The sequence below is a fragment of the Syngnathoides biaculeatus genome, chromosome 20 (assembly GCF_019802595.1).
Source record: "Syngnathoides biaculeatus isolate LvHL_M chromosome 20, ASM1980259v1, whole genome shotgun sequence".
NCBI classification, from domain to species: domain Eukaryota; kingdom Metazoa; phylum Chordata; class Actinopteri; order Syngnathiformes; family Syngnathidae; genus Syngnathoides; species Syngnathoides biaculeatus.
Genome location: NC_084659.1, coordinates 1,951,919 through 1,968,476, shown reverse-complemented (window position 1 = coordinate 1,968,476; position 16,558 = coordinate 1,951,919). Strand labels below are relative to the sequence as shown.

Genomic DNA, 16,558 nt, shown 5'->3' with positions numbered 1-16,558 from the left:
AGGTGATAAATAAGCTCGTATATATGAGTTGTTTGTTTCAAAACGTGAGTAGTCTCACACCCAATGAAAGAATCTCAGGGTTATGAGCCTCTGGACTTAATTCAGACCATTGTGCAAGCAAAAAGACTGACAGAAGTGTCCTATGATTGCTGTGATTGCAGCACGTAGGATAAGGACCCCACCTTATCAATCAAGACGGGGATTCACTCGAGAGAAATTCCTGTGACACATCCCATGCCGAGGGACCCAGGATTGACCCTTGGTCCACCCAATGTGCCACAACAACTGGGCACAGAGTGGTGGCCTCAGGGACCCAATTCAACCCCCTCCACCACTGACCCACACAACTGACATCTTAATATACATGTGTGTCTATTGAATAAGTTGTCGAGATCGACACGGAAAAGTTTGAAAGTGTATAAAAGTCTGGATGGGTACAAATACTTTGTTGTTAGATTTGTTCTCAGTCATGAATAAATTCCACATAGTGATGGACCCACTCAGATTTTTTTCAATACAAATACCAATATTTAAATAAATGACCCATGGTTTTACACAAACTCACATTCATTAGACACTTCCACACTACGCACCCACTAAGCCGCACCACCTTCCACTCCACCGTTTAGCATCCACGAAGGGGACGTTAGGGAGATCTTCGAACAAAAAAAAAAAAATCAGCAAAGCTCCGGGCCCAGACCTTGTGTCCCCATCCCCAAGACTGCCCAGACACAACTTGCTCCCGTCTTCGCAAAGATCTTCAACAGGTCTCTAGAACGGTGTGAAATACCAGCCTGCTTCAAATACTCCACCATTATACCCATCCCCAAAAAAGCAGTAGTCTCCGGTCTTAATGACAACAGACCTGTTGCCTTGACATCTGTGGTCATGAAGTCTTTTGAACGCCTCGTGCTGGACCACCTCAGGAGCGTCACAGGTCCCCAGCTGGACCCACTGCAGTTTGCCTATCGAGCTAACAGGTCTGCGGATGATTCCGTCAACGTGGGTCTCCACTTTATCCTTGAACATCTTGACAGTGAGGGTACTTATGTGAGGATCCTGTTCATGGAGTTCAGCTCTGCATTCAACACCATCATCCCTGAATTCCTCCCCTCCAAACATCTCCAGCTTGGTGTCTCACATGCCATCTCCTAGTGGATCTACATCTTCCTGATGGGCAGAACACAGCAGGTGAGGCTTGGGGTTCCACGTCATCCACGCGCACTACCAGCACCTGGGCACCCCAAGGTTGTGTCCTCTCCCCTCAGCTCTTCTCACTCTACACGAACGACGAGTCTGTATTAACAGGAAGTGGCGAGACTGGAGCTTTGGTGTGGTCAACACAACCTAGCGTTGAGCACTCGAAAGATTGTGGAGATGATTGTGGACTTCAGGAGGCATCCTTCACCACAGCTGCCCCTGATGCTGTTCAACTTTTATGTGTCAACTGTCGTGACCTTCAAGTTCTTGGCACCACGCTGTCCACTTGCACTCAACCCAAACTAGCTCCAGAGCTGATAGGATCCTTTCGGACCCTCCAGATCCTGGCCACCAGCTCTTCCACATTCTTCTGTTGAGAAAAGGCTAGAGATTAATGAAAGTCAAAAGTAGCAGGCATTCAAACAGTATTTTCCCTCTGCCAATTAAGTCATTAAAGCTCAAGTGTGTGTGTGTGTGTGTGTGTGTGTGTGTGTGTGTGTGTGTGTGGTGGTGATGATGATGATGATGATGATGATGAAAATATAAGTATTTGAAAATTATATTGCCAGTTCTCCCACTTGGAAATTATGGAGGGGTCTGAAATTTTCATCCTAAATGCATGTACACTGTGAGAGAGAGAGAATCTAAAAAGAAAAATCCAGAAATCACAAAGTATTATTTTTTTTAATGATTTATTTGTGTTATACAGCTGCAAATAAGTATTTGAGCACCTGAGAAAACCAATGTTATTTGGTACAGTAGCCTTTGTTTGCAATTCCAGGAGTCAAACGTTTCCTGTAGTTCACCAGCTTTGCACACACTGCAGGAGGGATTTTGGCCCGCTCCTCCACATAGATCTTCTTTACACAGGTTTCTGGGCTGTCGCTTAGGAACACGAAGTTTTAGGTCCCTCCAAAGATTTTCTATTTCTATTGGGCTAGGCCATGCCAGAACCTTGATATGCTTCTTTTGGAGCTACTCCTTGGTTTTCCTGGCTGTGTGCTTCGGGTCATTGTCATGTTGAAAGGCCCAGCCACGACCCATCTCAATGCTCTGACTGAGGGGGGAAATAGCTTGTTCCCCAAAATCTCACAATACACAGCTGCGGTCATTCTCTCCTTAATATAGTGCAGAAAAATACTCCCAAAGCAGGATTCTACCATCCCCATGCTTCACAGTAGGAATGGTGTTCTTGGGATGGAACTCATCATTTGTCTTCCTCCAAACACTTAGTGGAATTATGACTAAAAAGTTAAATTTTGGTCTTATCTGACCACAAAACCTTCTCCCATGACTCCTCTGTATCATCCAAATGGTCATTGGCAAGCTTAAGATGGACCTTGACGTGCTGCTTTTAGCAGGGGAACATTCCGTGTCATGTATGATTTCAAACCTTGACGTCTTAGTAAATTACCAACAGTCGCCCTGGAAACGGTGGTCCCAGCTCTTTTCATGTTATTGACCAAGTCCTGTCGAGTATTTCTTGGGCTAATTCGTCTCCTTTCTAAGGATCATTGGGATCCCACGAGGTGATATCTTGCATGGGGCTGCACTCCAATTTAGCATGTTTAGCTTTTTCCATTTGTAATGATTGCTCCAATTGTGGACCTTTTTTCACCAATCATGGCAATTTAAATACTTCTTTATAATTTGAGATAAAGACGAATAATAGCTACCTGAAAAGAAATAATCGCTACACAGACTTGTGTATTTGGTTGGGCACCATCCATCCCGTTTTATTGTCAAAATCCATTGATCTTTTCTCATCTTTTCAGTTAGTATTCTATTGAATGATCCCTTTGGATATCTGTCTCATCTATTGTGACAACCAACAGCACGACAGTTATGGGGAAGTTTGAAAAATCTGTTCTGGTTCACCGGCTCCCGCAGTGTCGAGCAGCTAGCTTTGACCGGCAATATGGTGCCGTGTGTAGCCGTGCTTACATCAGGTACACATGCTCTAATGCATGCATGGGCATTCATCCATCCATCCATTTTCTGACTCGGTAATCATCACAATGGTCATGAGAGTGCTGTAGCCAATCTCAGCTGTCATCGGGCAGGAGCCAGGGTACACCTTGAACCGGTTTGCTCGCCAATCACAGGGTACACAGAGACGGACAACTGTCGTACTCACGATCACACTTTAAGGGAAATTGTAATTGTTTGGATTAACAATGTATCCAATAGGTCTTGTACTATGTACTGTATCTTGGTAATGTGATGTCAATCCTCTCTCAGTTCATGGTTTTTTGAGATTATCGACTATGAATTTTCATGGGTGCTGCCATTTTGGTGAGCCACATGACCTACGTGCGCAGATGTTGACATATTCAGTACCGCAACAAAGAAATCATCGCTCGTTTGCAGTGTCTTCACATGGGGTACCACCACAATCGGACACGGTAAAATACCTTACTGTATTGCGACATTTTGCCATAATTTAGATAGAAATAATTTGCGGAATGTTCGGTGGCATGTTCTTCCCAGTAAGAAAAAGAATCATTTAAGGACCGGAAACTGGAGTGCCCAGACAAAACCTACACAGGCACTGGGAGAACATGCAAACTCCACAATTACACACACACACACACACACACACACACACACACACACACACACACCACACACACACACAAAACTCCACAAAAAATCAAACCCGGGTCCTCAGAACTGTAAGGTCAACACTTTACCAGCTGAGCTACTGTGGCGCTGTTGTGGAGGCAGTAATAACTTGTACCAAGGCAAAGTTCATTTCATTCTCACTTGGATTGCGGCCACCCTATTGGCTAAAACAACCTTTCCCACAATATAAGGCCTACCTTTCACTGATGGGTTCTACCATCCTTCATGGCCACGGGTGCTGTCCTCAGTGCAGTCCTCCGGTGACTCACCTAAACGCACTCCAAAATTGATAGGATGGATGAATGATGTGTCCTGCGCGTCGTCCGACTCGCGTTCTTCATCGGATGAGGATAAATCCGAAAAATCACCGCGGCCCATGATTGTGTAGGAATGTAACCGAGCCTTTGTTTACGCACTTAATGACCGGCCTTCCGCCCGAGTAGTCTCACACTCGTCATTCCCGTCCGAAGAACCATCTGAAAATTCTACATTTACAGCCACGGGTTCAAATCTGAATGGAAGTATTCTTCCATCTTCCCGATCAACTGATACTATTTCTTCATCAGATGAGGATAAATCCGAGGAATCAGCACTGGCCACAATGGTTTCCCAACGTATACAAGCCTTTGGTGCCGTGCATATTATGTCACATGCGCGTACGTAGGTAATGTGACTCACCAAAATGGCGGCGCCCATGAAAATTTGTAATTGCCATTAAAAATTAAATGAGAGAGGATTAACATCACATTATCCAGATACAGTACATATTACATGACCTATTGGATACATTGTTAATCCAAACCACCGGAATTATCCTTTAATGGCAATTTAGAGGGTCAAATGAATGCATGTTTTGGGGACGGGGGAGAAAACTGTCGTACCTGGAGAAAACTCACACAGGCACGGGAAGACCATGTAAACTCAACAGAGGGGGGGCTGGGATTGAACCTCAGTCCTCAAAACGGTGAGGCCAATGCAATACAGCTACAGTGAAGAAAATATCCATTTCAACACTGCTATATTGCAAGTTCTCCCATTTAGAAATCATGGAGGTGTCTGAAATTTTATTGTAGATGCATGTCCACTGTGAGATAATCTATAAAGAAAAATCCAGAAATCACTTTTTTTTTTTTTTAAACAATTTGTGTGATACAGCTGTAATTAAGTATTTGAAACACCTATTAGCTAGAATTCTGACCCTCAAATACCTGTAGGTCCACCTCCACTCCATGTATTATCCTGAATCAGATGCACCTGGATGAGGTCGTTAGCTGCATAAAGACACCTCTCCACCTCATACAATCAGTAAGACTCAAACTTGTAACATGTCCAAAACTAAAGAGCTGTCCAAAGACACAAGAGATAAAATTTTTACAACTCCACACGGCTGGAAAAGGCTCCAGAGAAATTGCCAAGCAGCTTGGTGGAAAAAAAGGTCCACTGTTGGAGCAATCATTAGAAAACGGAAGAAGCTAAACATGACGGTCAAACTCAATCGGAGTGGAGCCCCATGCAAGATGTCACCTCGTGGGGTCTCAATGATCCTTAGAAAGGTGAGGAATCAGCCCAGGACTACATGACAGGACTTGGTCAATGATCCAAAAAGAGCTGGGACCACTTTTTCCAAGTCGTCTCTTGTGTACTTGAGTCTGAAGCACAAAAGTACAAACCGTAACGGAGAGCATTCCGGAGGCAGCCACAGTGGTAGGCGTTAGGTAGGGAGATTAAATGGTGAGGTTGTTTGGGTAATTAAGCCAAAAAAATACGACCTCAGTTAAAACAACCCATTATTGTACGAGTGATTGACAGGTTGGAAAGGTCCTTTGTGAGTTGCTTAGTAATAATAAGACCATTTCTACTACTACAGTGTGCCGTTAGAATGGCAGTTAAATATTGCAAACAAATTAAATTTGAGGGCTTTGTGTTGGTCATTTCCTTTGCAGAAATCAGTGGAAAATCTTCATTCAGAGCGGCAGCTGTCAATTTCCTGCCACATCAAAGAGGAAAAGGAGGATGGAGAGGTTCAACGCATCAAAGAGGAGGAGGAAGAGTTCCCACACATAAAAGTGGAAGACCAGGATGCAATCATCCAGGTTCCATCCACTGGTGTCCATTCGAAGAGTGAAGATGAAGGTCGAAGTGAGGAGAGACGAGGGGTGGAGCATTCGAGCAGGAACAGCTCAAGTGATGGAGACCATTGTGAAGGATCAACATCAGATGGTCATGATGAACAGTCAGATTTTACCTGTCACACTGCCAACAAAAGCTGGAAATGTTCTCGGTGTAGGAAAGCTTTTGCTTTTATGAGAAATTTGAAACGACACATGAAAAGACACACAGGTGAGAAGCCTTTTTCATGCTTAGTTTGTGGTCAAAGATTCACTCAGAAGGGATACTTTAAGAGTCACACAAGAACACACACTGGTGAGAAGCCTTGTGCCTGCTCAACTTGTGGTAAAAGATTCTCTGAAAAAGGAACTTTAAAAAAAATCACACAAGGACACACTGGTGAGAAGCCTTTTTCCTGCACAGTTTGTGGTCAAAGATTTTCTCGAAAGGGAACCTTAAAACGGCACACAAGAACACACATTGGTGATAACCTTTTTCCTGCACAGTTTGTGGTCAAAGATTCACTGATAAAGGAAAGTTAAAACTACACACAACACACACTGGTGAGAAAGCTTTATCCTGCTCAGTTTGCACTCATAGATTCTCACAGAAGGCTCAGTTAAAAATACACAAGAACGCACACTGGAGAGAAGCCTCGTGCCTGCTCAACTTGTGGTAAAAGATTGTGAAAAAGGAACTGTCAACTTTTATTATTCTATTTTTGGCCCAAAACAAAGGTTTCTAGTCCCCAAACTGATCTGATTTGACCTTACCTGATCCTTAAAATTTTAAATATTGTGCTAATAATTCAAAATATATATCCATCAATTTTCTGAGCCGCTTATCCTCACAAGGGTAACGAGAGTGCTGGAGCCCATCACAGATATCTTCAGGCAGGAGGCAGGGTACACCTGAAACTGGTTGCCAGCCAATCGTAGAGCACATAGGGACAGACAACAGTCACACTCACAATCACACCTTGAGGCAGTTTGCAGTCTCAAATTAATGCATGTTTTTGGTATGTGGGAGGAAACCAACATAGGCACAGTGAGAACATGCAAATTCCACACAGACCAGACTGGGATTTTAACCCCGGTTTGAAGAACTATGAGGCCAACGCTCGACAGTTACGCCATTGTGCAGCCTTTGCCCCGTGTGTGTGTGTGTGTGTGTGTGTGTGTGTGTGTGTGTGTGTGTGTGTGTGTGTGTGTGTGTGTGTGTGTGTGTGTGTGTGTGTGTGTGTGTGTGTGTGTGTGTGTGTGTGTGTATATATATATATATATATATATATATATATATAATATATATATATATATATATACACACACAGACTCACATTTGAAAAATATACGGGTGTCAGATAGGAATGGAATTTCAAAACCTTAAAATAACTTACTGGATTAATATAACTCTAAATTAAAAATAAAATAAACACATAACTAAAATAGAAAACTAAAATAATTTCAAACTCAGAAATTATAATTTTCAATTGAGAATAGAACATGATAAACTAATTTACATTTTTATTATCAATAAAAATTCTTGATCTGACATACTTTATCTGAAGAAAAGTTAAATGCACTGGCCTGTCAAGGAATAAACATGAACAGTCTATACCCGCAATGTAATGAAGATGCTGAAAGTTTTAGTTCAACATAATCGGCGTTAGTGGCAACAAGCTAGCGATACATTTTAACAAACATTCCTGTTGGCAATGGACCTTTCCAACATGTCAATCGCTCGCACAATAACAGCCAATCAGATAGCCGCATTGTCTTAACCCCTGGCTTGTCCTGCCCCTCCCACAGCCATGTCCCACACCCAACACTGTTTGTCGGTAGCATGCGTTTTGAAAAGTTATTGTTACGAAGAATGCGCTTGGGGAACATGCGATTCTGATGAACGATATCCTGCTAGGTTACAAGGGGCCTGGTTGATTCATTTTCCAAAGCCGAAAACACAGTTGGCGAAGTGTCTCCAAAGGATGATAGCTTGTGGAAGAACTCACGTACAACTCAGTGTGAAAAATATCAACAAACACAAGGCTGTATTTTCGAAGGTAAGTGAGGGAGAAGTATCTTCTCCGGGTTGGATTTCATTATTATCAGTGCTTTATACATTGCAGGAAAACAACTTTAACTTTGTTAGCATAGCACTGACCTGCTGAATGAAGTGTGTAATGTTTTATGCCGACAAGTCTGGTTCGTGATACATAAATGCGGGATGTCATGCAAGAGAAATGTCTATTTGCCTATTTGTATCACATCGGCCTTTTAAGACATAGCACTGGGTACCATTACGAGCCAAGTCAAATGACTACACCCACTCACTTATAAAGACTACAATGATATTAGTCGTGATATTTCCAAGTAAAAAGTACTCATCCTGTTTTGCGTGCGCAGTATGATTCCACTATTTTATCCGGTTGGATTTCAATATGAAGTTTGTGACGCGTCAAACTTTTTTACACCGATCGCCAACTTTTCGTTGTAACTCTGACGTTGCGTCCTGCTCCGTCCAAAATCTTAATTCCGTGTACATATCCTTGCGTGGAATAGTTGAGACCTCTCTGTAGAACTTTCTTGGACAAGTCCGACGCATTTGGCAAAAAGCATATCCCAATATTATATGGAATACGCGATAGAGGACCCAGTTCAAACCTGTTATGTTCAGTCGCCATTTTGGAAAGTTGTGGTGCATGGGAAGTGTAGCTCAGGTGGGTAGAGCGTTAGATCGCCAGTCGGAAAGGTCCATCGTGACATATTGTTGTGGGGGGGAAGCACCCATCGCGATAAACTCAATAAGCACCGCGGGTGTAACTGAATTTCCTTTGACATGGCTCATTATGTTGATGACTTTTGACGTAAATGCGCTTGCGGTACGTGAAGCAGCTCTGAACATATGCTTTCGGCCTAACTTCCGGACATGCTCAGTACAGATAACTTGCATTTCCTGTTTCTGGGTGAATACTAGTTGTTTTGGAGCAGGCTTGTTTAGTTAACGTTTATGAAATTAACACGTAAATTAATGTCAAGACTACACAAAATAAGCAGCGTCCTTCAATATCTATTTTTTTTTCTATTCGTAACAAATTTTACGCACGTTTTTTTTTTTGCGCTAGACTGTCCAGATTTGCGAGCACGGGGGCGCACGAGCGCATTCTCGCTCGTCAAATATGAATGACTGTTTAAGCTGCCTTCAAAGAAATGTCTACATATACAGTATTTTTGGGGGGGACATGAAGCCACATTTCTTCAGTGAGGTTTGCAAGAAAGTGATACTTGTTGCCCTGTTGTCATTTGTGATTTTGTTGGATTTTGTTGATGAAAAAGGAGTGTACAAATGGGAATTTACTTCCCAATTGCTCCAAAATGTATTTTGAGTATGCATGCATTTTGTCCAATATTTTCGTGATGTCAATATGAAGTAAGTGAATAATTGATTGAAATACAAAAACTTTGACCTTTGGTGGTAAAGTGTAAGTGATCCTGAATAAAATACACTTCAACCAGTGAGACTGTCTCCATTATTTTGTACATCAAATCCATTTTCCCCATTATATGTAATATGTAGCACTAGATGTTAATATCCCTCTATTCATGCATATTTCGGCTCCTATGAGGCTCTGTGGGATGTTCAAATAAGTGATGGCACCCTACGTGTTTCAAGTGGGCTTCCTTCCATCATTAAGTGTTTTGCTGATAGGCTCTCGAGACGGTTCAGCAGTGAATCCCAGCGTCCCAGGTTCTCCTCCTAGCTGCCATCAATCTCTCCTAAAGGCCCAATTGGGGTCTTTCCTCTTTATCCACAGCCACTGGCTGGTCTTTATCACCGCCTTGGAAAAATCTCTGACAGCCTCCCGATGGGCCTTCCCTCGGACTCCCAACTCTCTGAGGAGCCTGGATGTTGAAGAGTCTATAAACACTCTGCAGCCAACTTCCACCAGGCGTACCTCTGCTCTCCAGCCTTGGTGTTGCACTTTGGCTGCAAGTCCTGCATACCTCAACTGCTTCCGCTCATACGCCTCCTTGACTGTCCCGTCCCAGGGCACTGTGAGCTCGATGATGTAGACGAGCTTGAGAGAGGCAGACCAAAGCACTCTTTTGGTCATAGGTTGGTAGTTGCAATCTCAGATGGAAAGCAGAGCTTCTTGTTGTGGTCTGCCAGCAGCTTCCAGTCTCGTGCACTGCCCAGCTCTGCGTTGTCTGGTGGGTTGTTGGTGTGGCCGATTTGACTCTTCCCCCTCCCGTACAACCAACCAAGGGATGGATCCGCAACCCATTATTTTTAACTCTGGATTTTTGTATTTACTGCTGCAAAAATTATTTTTAAAAGAGGCCACTGTTACACGCAAAAAAAAAAAACTATATAGAAAGCTTTATAAATGTGAAACTGGGAGTATTCAGACTCCACTGTATCGTCCTTAAAAACTTTTATTAATGTTACTTTTCTGTCACGTGCCATCGGTGTGGGGAAGAACCCAAATGCATGACTGCGAGACCACGGCATATAATGTCCAGCGGGTTTTATTGCAGAAGGAGTTTCCGCACACAGTAACACAGTGCAACTCAATGAACTGGCAAATGCCTGTGATCTAAACTCCAACATAAATACACGATTAATTAGCATGCTGAATGTGCAACAGCTGTGACAAAGTGCAAGAGGTGGCACCGCCCAAAGTGGTGACCAAGCTACGCCCCTTCTGGCAGTAATCCAGTCCCACTCATTTTTGTATTTTATTTTAGATGTTGGCCTGCCCAATTTTATTGCTATATATCAAACTCCTCTGATTTTCCCATTAACCTTAAACATAAAGCTAAACCATAATACACAACATCAAAGTCGCGCAAGAAAATGTTTACCAAACCATGTGTGGTTCTTTTTATGTTGCAGACATCACTGAAGCTCTTCGAATTAAGTGGCAGGAGCCTGATCCTCTTCAGATTAAAGAGGACATTGAGGAAGAGGAGGTGCACCGCATCAAAGAGGAAGAGGGGCCGATTTCAATTAAAAAAGAGGAGGAAGAAAAGAGGCCCCACATCAAACAGGAAAACGAGGAGGATACCAGCAAGTTTCCATTGACTGGTCTCCCTATGAAGAGTGACGATGAAGGTCCAAGTGAGGAGAGCAGAGGGGCGGAGCCTCCAAGCAGCAGTTTAAGTCAACACATGAGAAGAGAAAGTGATGGAGACCAGAACAGAGGATCACATCTCAGTGCACTCTTAGCACCACTATCAGATCATGATGACCTGAGATCAGAGTCTCCTGACGGTGATGATGATGATGAACAATGTGAAGGTGATGTAACATGTCACACTGAAAACAAATTGATTGTCCACATGCGTATCTGTACATGTTTGTGCGCACTTTTGAATTACGGGCCCTTACATGCAGGGACTTAAGTATACAAGTATTTTTTTTTGTTTCCTATTTTTTTCCATTTTGTTCGTTTACAATATTTTTTTAATTTATATTTTAAGGCAGCAGCATGGTGGCGCAGCTGTAGCGCGTTGGCCTCACAGTTCTGAGGACTGGGATGTTTTCAGGCTGTTAAAACACTTAGCACTTTTTTAATTTTTCTCAGGCATTAACATTTTCTCACATTTCTCTTGTTTAAACACTCAAAGTTCAAACCTCTGTAGTTAAAAAAAAAAAAAAGAGGACACTACAGTATTCTAGAATGAAACCAAAGATAAAATCTGTTTGAGGCCAAAATAGTTATTTGGGAAAACGTCACTAAATGTCACTCCATCACTATTCCTTTGTTTTATCCAGGATGAGAGTTTTCCTATGAAAATATATCTATATTTTTAATAGAAATTACAAGTTTTATTTTTATGATAAATCTATGAGGTTTTCATGCTCATTTTGTGGTGAAAGCTTCTCAGAAAGACCAATAAAAAATACACACAAGAACACACATTGGTGAGAAGCCTTTTTTGTGCTCAATTTGTGGAATGTCCTGGTCTGAATAAGAAATAGCAGTAATGGTTGACCGGGAAGACGGAGGAATGCTTCCATATAGATTTGAACCTGTGGCTGTAAATAATGTTGAATATTCGGATGGTTTTTCAGGCGGAATGACTTGGAGACTCCACGGGGAGGGAGCTCACGGCTCCCCCATCTTCCTGCTCAACTGATACTACTATTTCTTCATTAGATGAGGAAAAATCCAAGAAATCAGCACTGGGCATAATGGTGTTCTATGTAATCAAGTATTTGGAATGGGACGTAACACGTCACATCAGCGCACGTAGGTCATGTGATTCGCAAAAATGACGGTGCACCTGAAAATTCGTAATTGTCGATAAAAATCTTCTCAAAACACTGTTAAATGAGAGAGGATTTAACATCACACTATCAAGATAGCATACACATTACGTGACCGATTGGATACATTGTTACTCCAAAACACCGGAGTTTTCCTTTAAAAATATACACAAGAAACCACACTGGTAATAAACTTTTTCCTGCTCAGTTTGAGGTTGAAGTATCAGGCTCGGACACGCAAATGTGCCAGTAGGAAAAGTCATAATCAAGAAGCTTTTAATGAAAATGTGTAAAATTAAAGTACAGAGAATCCTTGGTCTATGACCAAGATCCATTCTACATTGGCTACATCACTGAATTTCCACATAAGTTGGATTTCATCGTTGAAGTCAACATTTACAATGACAGCTGGGATTGGCTCCAGCACTCCCGCAACCCTCGTGAGGATAACCGGCTCAGAAAATGGGTGAGTGTGGGTACTTTGTATAAAAAAAAACAAAAATATATTTAAAAAAAAAAACATGCTACAGTTCCCATTATTGTGAGAGGTGAACGACGAAGATTGAGGGGAGGCTGCGCTTAGCTATTGTGAAGGAAGCAAGTCCAGGTAGCCTTTGTTTACGGTGATAAATTCCTCCAGGCCCTTGCCTTTCTGCTCTTTCAAAGTTGGGAAAATATGCAGTGCTTTTTTTACTTTAATGAACTTTGTCTGATATTATGCGTTATATATTATACGGTGATTATGATTCTCAATCCATCATGTAAGTAATCTTTCCATCTCACCAACGATCGAAGAACGTTGCTTTTTTTTTTTTCCACAAAAAAAAAAATTCTTCATGCTCACTGTATCCATCATAGGGGCGAAACCCTTCACAGGTGCTAAGATACGGGCTTTGTCCTAAATAATGTTCGCCATGGTCGGCTGACTGAAGCCCAAGTCTTTACCGATGTCAGTCGGTGTTACTCCTTTTCTCTTGATCATTTTATGATGTTAGGCTTTGTTTCCATGGTCATTGCAAACCATGGTACTAGGGACAAAATGGCGGACGAGACACAGGCGTCGTAAAATCGAAAATGTTGTAGGTCGAGTACGTTTTAGCCCGAGGACTCCCTGTACGTGCAGTTATGTATATAGATTTCAAATAAACTTGAAATTTTAATGCATATCAAGATTCAAATGAACCTTGCTGGTTGCTGAGTTGAGTTCGTCTCAGTAATGAACTGGTTGGGTTATACCAGAGGTCATATGGTTTGAATTACAGTATTTTAATCCCGGAGCATTGACGTCCCTCTAGGATGAAGATTTGCTTTCATTTTAAAGGGCTGTCTTGACTTCAGTTGGCGCCGTGGTCTGTCACTTAAGTATTAGCGGTCTAAGGGTTCCTGACTAATCCTTTTCCTTCTGGCTATGCGGCAGGAGGCTTTCAGTCAATCTTCCTGAATTTGAAACGAATGTTGTGAATTGTGGATTATGAGATATCCCCGTGACTGTGTGGGTTTTCTGCGGGCACTCCGGTTTCCTCTTCAAAACATTTAGGGCTGATTATAGAGTTAAAAAAATAATAAAATAAAAATAACGATCCGGTAACAAGATGAAGCAATGAGTTATTGCTATTTAAATTACCTGTTCATTTATAGTATATATACACTTGTGAACTTAATTACTCCAAACATTATATTTACAGGAAATAATCCATCTTTGTTCATCTTTTTATGCCTGTGAGGCAAAGTGAGGGATAGAACAAATTAATGGTCTTCTATTTGAAGGCACTAAATACAGCAATTAATTATGGGAATTTTTGTGACATTTTTGTTTGTTAGTGTGTCGTAAGATGTTTCAATAGTACTTACCTTGATTCCAAAAATATTTGAATTTACTGCTGTGTTTTTCAGGTCAAATCAACGTTATAAAACAGAAAGAATGGGGGCTAATTTACAATAATTAAAAAGGGAGCGTAAGCTCGTTTGCAAGATTTAACGAGATTTTGAAAACAAATCCGGATGAGAGCAGCTACAAAAATAAAATGTTTTGAACATTGGTGAACGAATACACATTTGTCATAATTGGGGATAATTTGAGCTCCAAAAAGGTTTGTAATAACTATCTTTTTGTCATAACTTGTTTTTAGTTGGAGTAGTCCATGTTTGTGAGAAGAAAGAAACACAAAACCTTCGTTCCATATCACCTTCACTCATGGATTTTTTTGTACCTTCACAAAGTAAAAAACGATCTTGTGTTTTCAACTACAAGGATGACTTTAGTTCTACACAGATTGAATGGTTGGGAAAACAATTAAAAAATATATATTTTTAAACATTTGTTTTTCAGAAATGGTAACCTGTTTTGCATATGGGTGCTACCACAGAAGTGGGGGAGAGGATTGCAGGTTTTACAGATTTCCACGGAAAAAGCAAACTTTGTGGGCAAGATTGTGCAGGTTGGCACGTTATCATGTTTGTACAGATGTATGCATGTTATAATTGGGATGTTCATGTTTATGACAAACCATTTCAATTTTGTATTCCATAGACGATCTGACAGACAACCAACACAGCCCAATGATCGCCTTCGTAGTTGTCACTTCAAAGATGGCTTGATGGAAAATGACCCAGTGTACTTTCCGCACATCCTCGAAAAATGGATAGACTCCGCTGATCCAGGAAAGCGCAGGTATTGGACAGACATTTTTACAAATGGCAGCTGTGTGGTGATAACATATTGAAATCGGATTGTTTGGCTATCTTCACCAGTCAGGAGGAATCGGAGACATTTGTCCATGAGATGGCAACAAATAGTCAGCAGCTGGAAGATGAACATGTCCAGACAGCTGATGATGTATTCTATTATCATATATCATCGATTTCCATATGTGCTTCACATTTTTTAATCTTTGCCCAGAAAGACATAAAGAGTAATTAAACATTTATATGCCTGTTTGCACTTTTCCTTGATTAGCATGCACATGAAGATCACACCTATGCCTCAACAGCTTGCTCATCTAGATGTCTGGAAGTTAAAGTACTTCAGAAAAATGTTGAGGACCTCATGCTTGAATGTGAAAAGCGCAAACCCATGTCTCTCTCCGACATAAAGGACAGAGAAAAAAAGGTAAAAATAATGATGTACAATGACTTAACATTCGAATGTCCACGTATGTAATATGTATCCAAAGAGACCATTCTAATTTTTTCAAAATTTTTCTTTTGTTGCCTTTGTACTCATAGTTAGGCATGCTGGGTGGGAACAAGTAATCTAATATTTTAATGTTTGTCTTCGTTGACTTTGGATGCTTCAGCCATGCACATTTATCATCTGTTTTGCTCTTGCATTTGTACCTGCTAGCAAGTTTCAAATAACAAAAGTTTACGTATATATTACATTTAATTATATCACGTATCTATAGACACATTTCTAATGAAAAATATTTTCATGTGCTGCAGCTTTTTATGTGTAATTTGTTACTGGTCATTTTCCTGTCATTGCTTTCGTTGTGAAAAATCTCACCCATACAACAGAGTTGCATGATGACACTGTGAATTCTGCAAGACACATTCACAGGAGGTGGTGACGCTGTATCCATCACTGAGATTGATCTGATAATAAAAATTCGTCTGTATTGTATAAGTATGAGAGAAAGGAAAGATACATGAAGCCTGCAGGGATAACCAGTGGGCTTCGGTAGAATGTGTGGGGGGGGGACAAAAGGTGTGTAAATCCCCTTTTCCATGGGCATTATGTTTATGACGTGATGAACTGGCATCAGACAAGCAAATCAGCTTGTTTGGAATTTGTTTTAAACCAGGGGTGCCCAGACATTTATACCCCAAGATCTACTTTTCAAGCAGTCTTGGGTCAGGCTGTGCCAAGGTGGAATTTCAAAATGACACACCATCTCATCCTGCACTCTCTACTTTGGCTTGACACTAGATCTTTCCCACTCGAAAAGAGAAAATCTAGTCAAGTTCAACCACTTTTTCTTTACTTACATACTCTGACAGTCATTGCATCTTCAAACAACAGCTTTTCTTTTTTAACTTTCTCCATTAATATCGAAACTAAACTTAAGCAGCATTAGCTCGTCTTTGCTCTACGCTGCCCAGACTCTGTTGCGAACTAAAGCAGTGGTGGTGGACATTATGTCATTATGAAACACATTGATGGGCTGCGTAAGTACTGTAACATTTGTAATTATGAGTGTACGTCTTTAAGAGCAAGAATGGGGGGGGGGTGTAAGGTAAACTAGGAAAACGAAAGTGTGGTGGAGCAGCGGTCGTTGATAGAGAATGTTCCATGTGCGTCCTAAAAGAAACCAGTGGCTGCTTCTTTTCATTTTTTACAGTACGTATGTGAATT

General features: G+C 41.3%; 1 protein-coding gene across 1 annotated transcript in view; it reads left to right on the top strand.

Annotated features, from left to right (window-relative positions):
• LOC133493940 (uncharacterized) overlaps positions 1–16,558 on the top strand; it is a 63,425-nt gene that overhangs the window by 27,401 nt on the left and 19,466 nt on the right. The window contains exons 3-8 of the mRNA XM_061807947.1: positions 5,769–6,165; positions 10,828–11,232; positions 14,534–14,642; positions 14,735–14,875; positions 14,956–15,040; positions 15,161–15,313. Coding sequence (XP_061663931.1) covers positions 5,769–6,165; positions 10,828–11,232; positions 14,534–14,642; positions 14,735–14,875; positions 14,956–15,040; positions 15,161–15,313 — 1,290 coding nt within the window. The remainder of the gene's footprint in view (positions 1–5,768; positions 6,166–10,827; positions 11,233–14,533; positions 14,643–14,734; positions 14,876–14,955; positions 15,041–15,160; positions 15,314–16,558) is intronic.